Source organism: Ictalurus furcatus, chromosome 15, assembly GCF_023375685.1.
Source record: "Ictalurus furcatus strain D&B chromosome 15, Billie_1.0, whole genome shotgun sequence".
NCBI classification, from domain to species: Eukaryota; Metazoa; Chordata; class Actinopteri; order Siluriformes; family Ictaluridae; genus Ictalurus; species Ictalurus furcatus.
The window spans coordinates 18,081,044-18,095,574 of NC_071269.1; the positions used below are offsets into that span (position 1 = coordinate 18,081,044).

General features: G+C 37.4%; 1 protein-coding gene across 1 annotated transcript in view; it reads left to right on the top strand.

The window, feature by feature from the left end:
- Positions 1-6,381: 6,381 nt before the first annotated feature.
- The window catches only part of ttll10 (tubulin tyrosine ligase-like family, member 10), a 12,818-nt gene continuing 4,668 nt past the window's right edge, over positions 6,382-14,531 (top strand). Inside the window, exons 1-5 of the mRNA XM_053643681.1 lie at positions 6,382-7,371; positions 8,563-8,728; positions 11,445-11,563; positions 11,684-11,804; positions 13,066-13,151. Coding sequence (XP_053499656.1) covers positions 7,086-7,371; positions 8,563-8,728; positions 11,445-11,563; positions 11,684-11,804; positions 13,066-13,151 — 778 coding nt within the window. The 5' untranslated portion in view covers positions 6,382-7,085. The remainder of the gene's footprint in view (positions 7,372-8,562; positions 8,729-11,444; positions 11,564-11,683; positions 11,805-13,065; positions 13,152-14,531) is intronic.

A 14,531-nucleotide genomic window follows, 5' to 3' on the forward strand; every position in this document is an offset into this window, starting at 1 on the left:
AAAAGAGTGTGTTGTAATGTAGCCGGATGAGTAGCATTGTTTCATGTTCAGTTAGGAAGATATAATCAGAAGAGAGAGAACTTGTGGGTGGGTGGGTGGGGGACGAGGGGGAAAAGAGAGGGAGAGTCCAAGCTGCTCGACTTTGTTTTATTCACTTCCCCGTCCTTCTTTTTTCCGTCTGCTCAGCCCCACCCAGCTTTAGTTAAAGAATACTGGTCCGTTGGCTGTTAAACCAGACGTGCTGAAAGCTGTTTCCTCATCCCCTCCCCCTGGGTTCTGTGTGGCTTTTGTGATTGCAGCTGAGCTCTGATTGGACAAGCTCGTTTTACCTGCGTGGCACATCCTGCAACTGACACATGAGCTCACCTGAACATGATAAAAATAGAGTTACCAACACCCTACACTCTGCCCCTCCTCTTCCCATTGCCTGGTTCTGCTTATATATCTTCCTAAATATTGTAGATCATATTTATCCTGACAGCATAGACATTTATGTGTAGTTCAGTGCCTGAGTGGAGCAAACACTCCACAACAAAGGAATGAGACTTTGGTAAAGTAACACTGTAAAACTGACTAAGTCGACATTGTTACTAATCTGTAGCCTATATTTAATTGTTTAGGTGGCTTTGCTTTTTATCAGGATTAAAAAAAAAACAACAGAAAGTACATACATACATTGTCTCACATTGTAACAATGTCTAACGTAGTGTTTTACAACGTACTGTTTGGTTAAGGTGGAAGACTCAAATATTAAACCACGCCCATATTTGCACGTCTGAGGGAGTTTTTTATTTATTTTTTATTTAGTGTCACACATGCATGAAACTGAGTTATGTTTGTTGTTCATGGCCTTTTTTGTATTTTAATAAGTACGCATTACAAAGTCACGTCATTTACCTTCATAAAGAGGCAGTACTTTAGGCTTTAGGCTTTTCATCTCTCCTTTTGTTCTCCTGTTTTCCCTTCCGTTCTTTCAAACTTCATTGTAAATATAACTTGGATCACTGCAACAGATGGTTTTATTGCTCTTCAGTCACAGCTCACACTGTATTTCATTCCTGTTTTTCTTTCAAGTACAATAAATTCAGCCCAGTCTACGATATATCTATCTAAAGCCTGTTAATTGGCGTCTTACCAGACATGGTTAGATCTGATTATTTGTGTCTAATACTGTCTGGTAATGCCGTCCATTACATGGCATTAGCGTCCAGATGACAAAGAAAGGAAAGGATGCTCCAAGGATGTCATTTGCATTTGTGCTATTCATGCAGTATGATATCTTAGTGTTTTGGGGTTGTTTTTTTTTAATTTGTTTGTGAAGGAAGTAATACGAATGAATCACTTACAGAATGCTCTGAATCATTTTGCCAGGTTAGTCAGGCCTTTAAAATAGAACAGACCGAGTCGCTGGTTTAACCTGTACGAGGAACTATGAACCCAACACTGGAAGACTGATGCCATTTACAATGCTCTTCCATGTGTCACGAGTCAGAGTTTCTTTCCTCCTCTTCAAGAGAGCTGTGAGTCATGTTTGTCATCCATCATCCCCTGTTCATACAGTATATGTGCTGAGAGTTGTGTGATGTACCTTTCACAGTATAATTATATACAGTGTGTAACCTTTGTATGAAACAACGGTTCGATAAATATGAATGTTATGGTTGTTGCAGCAAAAAAGAAGCATGTTAATTGTTTGAAGAAGACTCGGCAGCATTTTCTCATAGTGTTGTCATGGTAACTGAATTCTACATGGGTACCAGATCCACAAAAATATGTTGACTACTCTTTATTCAACCAAAATGACTGTCTCCTCTCCTCTGCTGTTGGTTTCATTTGTTCAGTTTTGGATGCATGTTATGTATTGTGCTGAAAAACAGTGAAATAAAGTACATGTAAAATCAAGATGAACACGTCTGCAGCATTTCTTTAGTTCCTCTCAGTCGAGTCAACATTATATGTGGTCAGGTAAGCTATATGTTAAAAGGTGTGAGTAAATCTTGGCCTGTCTCTGCTGTTCGCCTGCTCGTTGTGTTCAGAGCGGAATGCCTGGCTGTAACGGAGGACAGATCTGGTTACATGTGAACAGAGCTCCCTTTTTACGAACCTCAATTAACCCGCAAGCTTTCCCACTCTGCCAAAAGCTCATTGTGTTTATCCCCCAACCGCACAGCCAACGGTGCATCTATCTGACACAGACGCAAGGGCATCTGGAGCTCCGTTTCAAGTCATATGCATGCTCATGCAGGTGCATCTGAAGTTTTAATATATATTCCTTCACTATTCTATCGTTTATATTAATATCAGTCACACATTATAGAAGTTGTTTTAGTGCTGATGTCCACACATACTGTACTTCAGACCACACAGCTTGATGGAATGCCACTTGTCTAAGCCACAAGATAACATTGACATAACAGTTGCATGACTATTAGTATCAAATAAAACAACAACAACAACAAGATTTTGTTGTCTTTGGTGTGTGAGCTCCATTGACTAGAGCAGGGTAACAAGAAATAATTTGCAATCAATTTTATGAATGGATATGTTGTATCTTTTGGCAAGATGTCCAAATTTTCAACTGCTTTTTTTTTTTTTTCAAACTACTACAAATCATGCCAAAGGTTTTATTCACCTGTGTATATAGCTTTTATATTTGTAGATTTATATCATGGCATAAAATGACTTTTTTTTTTTTATCATACATGATTACAGTTACCAAGCAATTTTGGATTATCACTGATATTTAAACAAACTATGACTCAATTTAGACATAAAATATAACACAATATGAACACCCAAAATGAATGATGATTTTTGTTGTTGTTGTCATTGTAAGAGAATATAAAAAGGAACTGGGTTTGTTGTATTTATTTCGTGCAAACCTGATCAGAAGCTCAGAAATGCAAATGGACGTGTCTGAAGTGGGGCCAGCACAGTAGCCTACCATTGCGTGACATCACTGCAGAAAGCCACGGAGGAATCCAGTGCTGGTCTGTGCATGCTCAGTGCAGTCTAACTAGATTCCTCACTCTACTGGGTGAGGTCAAAGATTTTCCAATGAAATGGAACAAGTCATCAAGATTAACATGTGGGCTGTATTTAAAAAAAACGGTTGTGACATACCTGTGTCGAGAATATGTACTTACACACACAGGGAACTCCCTGGATTGTTTAAAAGCCTTTTTCAGGACTAAAGGATGCAGTATATTCATTAAAACGTCATAGCATAATATTTTTGAAGCCTTATTTATGTTGCTTATGTGTCTCAGGTAGAAATATTTGGCTCATCTATGGAATTCAAAGAGATTCTTCACCAAAGTAGGTATATTAGATGAATTTCTTCATAATTGTTTGTTAATAGATGACAGATAATATATGTATTTTAGGAAGTCATACACAGTCGACCTTTTTTCCCCTCCCAAATCCCCCTCTTAATAAGATAATAAGATAAGATAACAAGGCCCAAGGTTCCTACACATACAAACTGTTTACTTCCAAGTATATTAGGGTCAGATGGGTAACTTTCAAGAAATTGGCTTTCTTGAAATTGACCTTCTAGGTCCTCTCTCTCTCTCTCTCTCTCTCTCTCTCTCTCTCTCTCAAACACACACACACACACACACACACACACACACACACACACACACACACAACAGATGGTGAGCCAGGATACAGAGCTGTAAAACAAGCCTGTTCTCTATGTACACTTCCATTTGGCAAGGTAGACCACCAGGTAGCCTATCTCAGTTCAGAGATAAAAGAGATTTGAGTTGTTGCAGAATTATGATTCAGTCAGAGGATTCACATTTCAATCAATGAATAATAAGATAAATTAAATAAACAAAATTTTAGCCCCACCCCTTCTTCATCCTCCCAGCAGGTTTACTGGACATTCTAATACAATCATGAAATTTTTTTTTTAAATTGTGGAATCATCTTTTTTTGGTAAGCACCTGCATTCAAATACTAACTCCAGAAATCTAAATATACTAAAGAACATACTGCACATGCTAAATTAACGTGCTCTATAGAATTTTTTTTTTTTTTTTTTTTTTTTTTAACTACATCATCCATTAACAACACTGATACAGGTGAGGGTGTGTGTGCTGAAAGGGAGCTAAGAGAACTGGATTACAGTAACCGTCAGTTGGTTTTGGGTGTGTCCTTTTGACTCAACTCAGTAATTACTAGATTGTACACTGACAGGCATTTGGGCTAAAATAATGACAGGCATATGGGCTAAAATAATGACACACATATGGGCTAAAATAATGAAATAATGTGGGCTGGAATAATTTTTTAGATGCCTGAAAAATGCTTCATTTTTGTTTGTTTGTTTTTTTTAAATTTGGGGTGAACATATAACTAAATATTTGTAAAAATGCAGCCTTAGATACAGGTAGATCTGTCAGTTTTGTGAACAAAAAAGTTATAAAGGCTGGTTAGATTTTATATTAATTTTTTTATATATAAGTTTACAACTTTTTTTTTTCAATCAACTTAATATGCGGATCCTTTAAACCCTTAAACCCTAGCTTATTATTCAGTTACTCACCATAATTCATAATATTCTGTATCCAGAATGAAGTCAATAAGACATGTGCTGTATGTACAGTAGTTGTGAGAGTAGTGATTTAAGACAGGGCCTCTTCACAGCCCATGTGAAGTTGCAGAGATTAAATATTAGCATTAATGTCAATAAAATATTATCCCTTAAGGATTTCACAGGCGTAAATGGAGATCGGAAATTTTCCACTTTAAGTGTTCATGTACTTTTAGAAAAGAGAGTTCCTCAAGGGATCTTTGGATGCTTAATGGTTTTAGAATTTTTAAGAGTAATGGTCTGAGAAATCCTATGTTGTAGGGTTGTACATACCTTTACAGAAAAATCACATACATTTCACATATGATCATAGTTTTTACCACATGATTACATAAAAAAAATATGTGATGGTGTCTTCCACCATGTTGTGTATGTGATATCATGTAATCAATGCATGAAAAAGAATTATCCATGCAAGAAAATTGCATGTGATCAATTTAACGATATGTCCTACATGGGAAACAATTAACATGTGTAAATAAATGAATAGTGTGAGAAATCACATGCCCTACATGTGAAAAACATGCAAGTTCATATGTGCATCACATGAAGTTTGTGACTTTTCTGTAAGGGTTAGGGTTAGGGTTCATGTGACTTCTCTGTAAGGGTGAGATTTAGCTCCATATGGAGCCAGATTTAATCTGCCACAACTAGACTACACTTTAGTGTAGTGTAGTGTAGTGTAGTGTATACAAACCCAAAAATAATGGTACCATTTTGTATCTTTGCTTGTTGCTGGGGTGGTGCCATCACATATACCTTTAGTATGTATCTTTTACCTAGGAAGATGCATGTAGTGTACTTAAAAAGTACATCAGTGATCCTTAAGGTCCGGTTAATTTTACATTTTAATTTAAAATACTAAAGGTACGGTAGAAGGTAACCTTACTGGTACCACTACATTAAGTACACAACAAGGAACAATTCAGTTTGATACCTTTATTTCTGAAAGTCTTTTGTTCATTAATACTTTTTTTTTTTTTTTTAGAAAAAGCCCCTTGTTGCACAAAACATACAGTTAAGCCCAAGATGAATGCTAGAAGAAGAAAAACCGAAGAGAAATGTGTTTGGTAACACCTGACACTGGATCTTGTTGCCTTGTTGCCAATGTTATTTTACACCTAACTGCATACAATAGACTGAAACCCCCAACACACAAATCCATTTTGATTGACACTCCATTCTCAAATTACTGATGTGTTAAAAATGGTGGCACTGGTGACAATTAATATTGAATGTGTTTAAACATAGGGGTTGGTATGGAGACCATAAGCCATCATTTCCTTCAGTATACTTCTATTGTTCTATAATCCCATTCACAATGACAAAACAGTTACTAGGAAACCAAGTTCCCAGGCAACACGTAAGTTGTTTACACTGCTTCTGGTTAGTTTGTTCAGCAGACTCAGTGTGCTGCCTCAGTGCTTTCAGTGTTTGAGACAAAAAACAGCAAGCCTCAGCAAGCATTTCACCTTACTTTAGATCCACTGATTCTTTTATGGAGAAAAAAAAATTGTTGTTGTTAGTGTAGACCTTCTGCACCTGTCTGGTAAAGTGACTACAGATAGTACAGACTATTTATGACACTACAAGTAGAAATGGCAGTTTTGGTCAAGTCAATCATGTTTTTTGGACAATTTGCATTATGTCTACTCTTACACTGTAGAAATTAAAATGTAAGAATTCAGCAGTAATGTGTTAATGTTAATATGAGTGCGGCTTTAGCTCCACCCTACTTGCCATAATTATGTCATGTCATGTCATCCCTAAAATGCTTGTTTTATATTCCTTTAAATATCAAGTTATGTGTCATTATGATATGCACATTGGTTTTCCTTTAGAAAATCTTATAATCCACAATTAAAATCCAAAAAAATAAAATAAAATCTCGATTTCTAGATGACCTGCATTCATTAAATTTTATATTTTCTAATTAAAAAATTACAGAGGAATGTTAATAATTGTTGGATTGATGTTAGATTTTATACCGATTTAAAAATAAATAAATAACAGTACATGGATATTTTCTTGATTAAACAATAAAAATTATTTTCCAAAAATTATGTGTGTGTGTGTTCACACTGACATCATCCAAATGATGTCAGCAATCACCTGGAAATACATTTTTTTTATCAATTATTTTCTTTTTTAAATGATCCTATTCACTTGTAGTGTCTTGCTTTAAAAATATGGCCAAAACAATTCCAACTATCTCTGCAATGATCTTTACTTTCTTTAATTTTTTTTTTTTGTATGAATCCTTGTTTCTTGTACAGCAGCATGCTTTTCACAAGATACAATAGACCTGCACCTATTTTCATTACAGAGCTGAAGAATAACTGGCACAGGCACTTATTCAACATATTCTGTTCCTAACATCCACACAGGCTGCAGGTGGGCAGGTCCTCATGACACGGCGGGTGGAAAATACTTTTTCCGCTCCACTAATCTAGGTCAGCAGCGGGCAGTGATAGTGATAGGGATGTCAGCTGGGAGCAGGATAGAGGTTGTTCAGTGTGGTGAAGAGCTTCAGGGTGAAGATCATGTCTGCATAGACTCTACAAAAGCCAAGGAGGAGCGGCAGGGGGAGGCTGAGGACGAAGATCAGGGCCACCTGCCAGCCGTTCTGGGAAAGACAGTGACACCGGTGCCTGTGGGCAAGGATAAACAGCACAAGAGGACGGAGGTGGAGAAGTCTCTTGGGAAAAGGCAGGATGCTCGAGGGACGAACAGAGAACAGGTGATCCAGGCAGATGGCGCTGCAGCAGGTGTGTCTACGTGTGTGCGTGTAAAGGGGAGAGGGGAAACACTGTCATTAACTCAGGTCGCTCTTCTGTAGTTATTACTGCAGCTTGCCAGGCCATATGTTAATTAGTCTCCTGAGATTTGCATTGTCTTACCTGAGAACATGTTTGCTATGGGGGGGGGGGGGTTGGGGGTAAAGAAAAAAGCAGAATAGCTATATCTATGTGAGAAATCCTGCTTTGTGAATTTCACCCAACACCAGTGTATTTGCTTCACTCGACTACAGCTTTGATTTGAATTGTTCGAACCGAGTACAAAGGTTTGTTTGTGTATTCAGTAACTATGAAGTAGTCATGACATAAATTAACCACCTTTCTAGATCATTGGCTTTTGTGATACTACGGTTCCTTCATCCCTCATGTATCATACAATAACAAAATTATATATTTTTTCAGAACTAGTATATTACTGTGACTGTGCATCATTGACACAGTAACCCTAAACCATCCCAGTGATCAATTAAATCAGTCAAGTTCCAAACTTCTATAATATTAATTTAGCCATATTCACTTAGTTATTATTATTATTTTTTTTTTTAAACCATTTTCTCCTTAAAAAATTTGGTTTCATCTGTCATACAGCAGCTACCAATCTGGGAGGATGAAAGCTAACAGTTCCTCCAATAATGCTGCTCATGAAACATTACAAGACAGCATAATATAGTCGGAGGAAAGTGCTATCTACTATGTTTCTCATACATGAGCTCACAAATGCCCATGATTGGGTAGTGTCACTGTGATTGACAGGGGAGAGAGAGTATGCTGTGCCTCCCACCTAAAGTGCACAGCCAATTTTACGATCTCTGGACAATAGGGAAACGTTTTTCTGTTGTGCCACTTCCCCATTTCAATTTCAGACTCAATTTTAAAATCTTTTTCGAAGTATTCCTCATTTTGTGGAATAATACCTCAATTCAAATGCTAGTTAAAAAGGAAGCATATTTCTTCTGTGAGACATGTTTGTTGAAGCAACTTGATTTGGTGCTCGATTGATCACACATTGGGAGATTTTTTTCTTTTTTTGCCCAAAGTAATTTTCCAAACAATGCCAGTGCACACACTTACATAACACATTATATGTTAAAGACAGCATTTATAGAAATGTTTAAAATCATAATCTTTTTGCTATTTCCCCCCCTATGTACAACTGGTCAGACTCGGTCTGCTTGGTCAAGCACTCTCGGAGTGTGTGTGTGAGTAGGAGGACTCAAGTAAAGTATCAGAGAAGAGCTGTACAGGTACACAATCTACAGAGGAACACGAGCCCAGAAGAGAAAAAGGGACTCTTTTTCTATTTTGGAGGAGGAAACGGGGCCTCCATGTGAGTGAGTGAGTGAGTGAGTGAGTGAGTGAATGAAACAGCTCAGTCTGGGGTGATGGGTTCAAAATTTCACACTTCAGACAAATGAGCTGACACAAATCTAGGTGGACAGATACACACTGTATAAAGTGAGATCCAAAAGTATTTGGACAGTGACACAATTTTGCAAGTTTGCCTCTGTACATCACCACAATGAAGCAATCAGGATGTGATCAAAATGTAGACTTTCAACTTTAATTCAAGGGGTTTAACAAAAATACTGCATTACCCATTTAGGAATTACAGCCATTTTTTACAGTCTCTCCATTTTCACAGGCTCAAAAGTAATTGGACAAACAAACAATCATAAATATTAGGATTAGGATCTCATCAAAAAACATTTCATTTAAGAAGCTCTTGGGTTGCTTTCACTGTCTGTTTTGGGTCATTATCCAGGTGTACTGTGAAGCACCGTCCTATCAGTTTTGCAGCATTTGACTGAATCTGAGCAGAATGTATAGCTCTATACACTTAACAATTCATCCTGCTACTTCTATTAGCAGTCACATCATAAATAAACATCAGTGACCCAATTCCATTGGCAGCCATACATGCCCATGTAGTAACACTCTCTCCACATGTTTGACAGATGATGTGGTATGCTTTGAGCCCTTCCTTTCCTTTTTTTCTTCCCATTATTCTGGTACAAGTTAATCTTGCGTCACAACTGGTCAGGTGTTGTTTTTTTTTTTTTTGGAGGTTTTTTAGTAAGTATAATCTGGCCTTTCTGTTCTTGAGTGTAACTTGTGGTTTGCATCTTGAGGTAAACCGTCTGTATTTACATTCATTAAGGTGTCTCTGGATTGTAGACTTCACCAATGATACGCTTACCTCCTCCAGAGTATTCTTGATTTGACTAGATGTTGTGAAGGGGGTTTTCTTCATCAAGGAATGAATTCTGAATTTATCCACTTTAGTTGTCTTCTGTGAACTTCCAGGATTTTTGGTGCTGCTGAGCTCACCACTGCATTCCTTCTTTTTAAGAATGTACTAAATTGTTGATTTGGCCACTCCTAAAGTTTCTGCTACCTTTCTGATAAGTCTGTTTTCCTTTTTTCAGCTCATTGGACCGCATATTGAGAGTTTCCATGAACAGCTACCAAATGCAAATTCAACACTTGGAATCAGCTCCTGTCCTTTTATCTCCTTACTTTATAATGAAATAATGAAACAGGCCACACCTGGCCATGAAACTGTTTATCAATCAATTGTCCAATAAGTTTTGAGCCTGTGAAAATGAAGGGACTCTGTAGAAAATTGCTGTAATTCCTGAATGGCTAATGCAATATTTTTGTTAAACCTCTTGAATTAAAGCTGAACATGTACACTTCAATCACATCTTGATTGTTTCATTTCAAATCCATTGTGGTGGTGTACAGAGGCAAAATTACGAAAATTGTGTCGCTGTCCCAATACTTATGGATCTGACTGTGTGCATTAGCAAAATATTAATCGTTATTTTGAAAAATATTCATATTCAGTGCATGTTTTTCCTAAATTGTTTTAGCTGAATTGAATTGGCTAAATTTTTCTCTGTTTAAACTTTATTGAATATGAAATATCAGTTAAGCATTTTGGTAACATTTTACTTGAATCCTGTGTCATAAAAACTGAAATAACAATATTATAAATGTGTCATAAATGGTGTCATATCGTGTCACAAGTTGCCTTGACAGGATACATCCATTCATATTACATATCAAATTGTTTGATGTTGACAGCTAATTTTTGTACATGCTAAGTGCACATATATTTTATAGCAAATGTTTTAACATATACCTGGGGAAACTGCCTTAAGATATTTTATACTATGGCCACAGAAAGTATTTGTATCTGACTGACTAACTTTGCAGCTTCTTACATATTGATTTAGTTATATTATTAGGTCTTTAACATAGATTCAGTCACATTTCTAATCATGCTGAGCAAGCGTAAATACTTTGGGAGCTCCTAAACAAAAATAAGTCAAAAGAAAGTTGCTATACAAGTTATGAGAAAGCAAAAAGTACAAAACCTCTGTTTGTTAGTTATTATCAAGTCATCATTCAACTCCATACATTTAAAATTCCATTGAAATACCTCTTTAGCTCCATAAAGTTATTATTGCACCTAGTAGTCAACGACGGGAGCTAATAGAGGGCACTGGGGCAGTAATCACGCTGTGGAGGAGAGTTAATGTCAGGGTTGCCAGGGTGGTCTTTTTATGCCAAGTAGGGCTAGTTTAAAAAACACTTTGTGGCTGCTAGGAGCTTATTTTATTATAGCAAATAATCAGAATGTAAATGTTAATTGTAATAAATTTCCATAAACAAATGCAGAGTCTAAATGCAGACAGTGCGTCTATGATGTACAAAAACATCCTAGACGAAAGGAAAAGCACCATAAATGAGTGTTCCCCACAGTGATGTTATTTCCGGCTGAGACTGAAATTCTCAAATGGTTTTGGCCTAGTTTCAGGTCTGTTGTGTGGTTTTTCACATGACATATGGCTGGACATTTTGCTGGCAACCCTGGTAATGATATTACCTCTTCTGTGTGATAGCGTCTCGACTTAATTTTGACGTTATTAGTGTTGTCCTTCCCCACCAAAATCTGCAGCTAATAAGTAAAACTTGTTTAAAGACCTTAAATATAGAGAGCTGTTTAAAATTTTATATACACTTGACATGTTATTTAGGGTTGTTCCATACTGTGAGAGCAAAGGCTGGCAGCGTATTCATGACAAAAACCGACTGGACTACAGACTGAAATGGTGTGAACTGAAATCTTCACACACCTACAACAACTTCAGAGCAGGTGATTCTGTGCTTTAAAAAAAAAGTGATTTTCCAACAATGCACTTTCATGCACCAATTCATTTTAAATTGCAAGCTGGGTTATTTTTTAAAATATAATTTTTCTTTTTAATAATCAAAGGAGAACAGTTGGTGTACCAGATCCCAAACAACATAGTCTTGACCACTAAAATAGGACTTCTGAACAGTCTCAGAGTATATGACAGGGTCAGCAGCAAGATCAACCATGGAAGAGGACACAGGTAAAATATTTTACTACGCTCTACTATAATATTGTATAATACTAGTGCAAACAAAATGCATAAATTGTAGAAAAAAGACAATGAAATGTAACATAGGTAACAATGTAACAACAAGACATTTAGTGTGTAATTTGACTGTGCGTTTTACAGTAATTTACTGTTAACATGGTTGTGCAATAAAGAACTGTTTACAGTGAAAGGTCTTGCTCAAGGGCCCAACCATTTCAACCATTTTGCATTTCTGAAATTTGAACAAGCACCACCAAACTGTTGTGGTTGGGTCCTTGACCAAGACCTTTAACCTTCAGTTAAATTGTATCCTACATCAAATGTAAGCTCAAAAAGCATCAACCAAATGAACTGGTTTATGTGTTTTTTAATACTATGTAAGATATTACAGTACTATACTGTAAATATGTTTACAGTTATTTAGTGTAAAACATTGACAGTACTTTATTGGCAATCCTGTCAATGTTTTACAGTTGTTACGTCCCGTCTAGGGGAAAAGGGTGCAATATGAAAGGAGAGCACGGAAGCAGGGAGATCTTTTGTGGGTTTTTTTTTTTTAACAATATAAACAAGATTCCAACAATCAAACATGAATAGGGAGTTGACCAGGCCAAAATAACAAACAAAAAGTCATTACCGATTTCAACCCTTATTTGCCTAAAACAAAATAAAAGAAAAGAAAAATACAATCACCTTCCCTGATTGTATCACCTATCCCAAAACAAAGTCCAAAAGTGGGTAAACAAAACTGTCATCCTTACTTCTCCCTAGATTATATACAATATTTTACCAGCTATTTACAGACCAGAGCAAACCAAGCACAGTGTTGTTAATCAGGCAATGGGGTCGAAATACCAAACAGTTTCTTACAATTTCTAACTCACAATCAGAGCTTTAAACATTCAAACGTTGTCTAAACAAACAGTCAAACCAACGACACTCCCCACAGAACACAATGCCCCCTGAAGGAAGTGACAACAGGGCTTATGAGGCGTGCCCAGAATCAACTGCACCAATCAGGATAGACCACTCATTAGCCTGCAGGAGCCAATCCGCACCGTACCTGGACAGAAACACTTCCGAAATAGAGAGAAAGAAAAAAAACGACAAAAATAAATGGTCGTAACAACAGTGTAGATACAAGTAACAAAAATGGTCAAATACATATATATGTACAGTACAAAAATATTACATGTTGGACAATATTTCCTCTTGGTAGTTATTTGATATTAACTGTATTATTGCCTTGTAGGAGACTGAAGATGGGCGAGTTTATTCCAGACACATTCCGCATGGATGTAAAAGATGAGAGGGAAGCCTTCTTTTGCCAGCAAGAGGGTATACTGTGACTGACCTTTTTTAAACGTGTTCAGGAAATCCTTTGCATAGTGAAATATTGAGATTTTCTACTACAGTAGCTCACAAAAGTGAGTACACCCCTCACATTTTTGTAAATATTTGATTGTATCTTTTAATGTGACAACCCTGAAGAAATGACACTTTGCTACAATGTAAAGTAGTGAGTTTACAGCTTGTGTAATAGTGTAAATTTGCTGTCTCCTCAAAATAACTCAACACACAGCCATTAATGTCTAAACCACTGGCAACAAAAGTGAGTACACCCCTAAGTGAAAATGTCCAAATTGGGCCCAAAGTGTCAATATTTTGTGTGACCACCATTATTTTCCAGCACTGCCTTAACTCTCTTGTGCATGAAGTTCACCAGAGCTTCACAGGTTGCCACTGGAGTCCTCTTCCACTCCTCCATGACGACATCATGGAGCTGGTGGATGTTAGAGACCTTGTGCTCCTCCACCTTCCATTTGAGGATGCCCATTGAGGATGCCCATTGACCATTTGAGGGTTTAGGTCTGGAGACATGCTTGGCCAGTCCATCACCTTCACCCTCAGCTTCTTTAGCAAGGCACTGGTCGTCTCGGAGGTGTGTTTGGGGTTGTCATCATGCTGGAATACTGCCCTGCGGCCTAGTCTCTGAAGGGAGGGGATCATGCTCTGCTTCAGTATGTCACAGTACATGTTGGCATTCATGGTTCCCTCAATGAACTGTAGCTCCCCAGTGCCGGCAGCACTCATACAGCCCCAGACCATGACACTCCCACCACCATGCTTGACTGTAGGCAAGACACACTTGTCTTTGTACTCCTCACCTGGTTGCCACCACACACGCTTGACACCATCTGAACCAAATAAGTATATCTTGGTCTCATCAGACCATAGGACATGGTTCCAGTAATCCATGTCCTTAGTCTGCTTGTCTTCAGCAAACTGTTTGCGGGCTTTCTTGTGCATCATGAAGACCAATTTGATGCAGTGTGCAGCGTATGGTCTGAGCACTGACAGGCTGACCCCCCACCCCTTCAACCTCTGCAGCAATGCTGGCAGCACTCATACGTCTATTTCCCAATTTCCCGTCTATTGGGCCCAATTTGGACATTTTCACTTAGGGGTGTACTCACTTTTGTTGCCAGCGGTTTAGACATTAATGGCTGTGTGTTGAGTTATTTTGAGGGGACAGCAAATTTACACTGTTACACAAGCTGTACTTTACATTGTAGCAAAGTGTCATTACTTCAGTTTTGTCACATGAAAAGATATAATCAAATATTTGCAAAAATGTGAGGGGTGTACTCACTTTTGTGAGATACTGTATATATATAATAGAAATACATAGAAATATATTTATATTTTAAGTATACT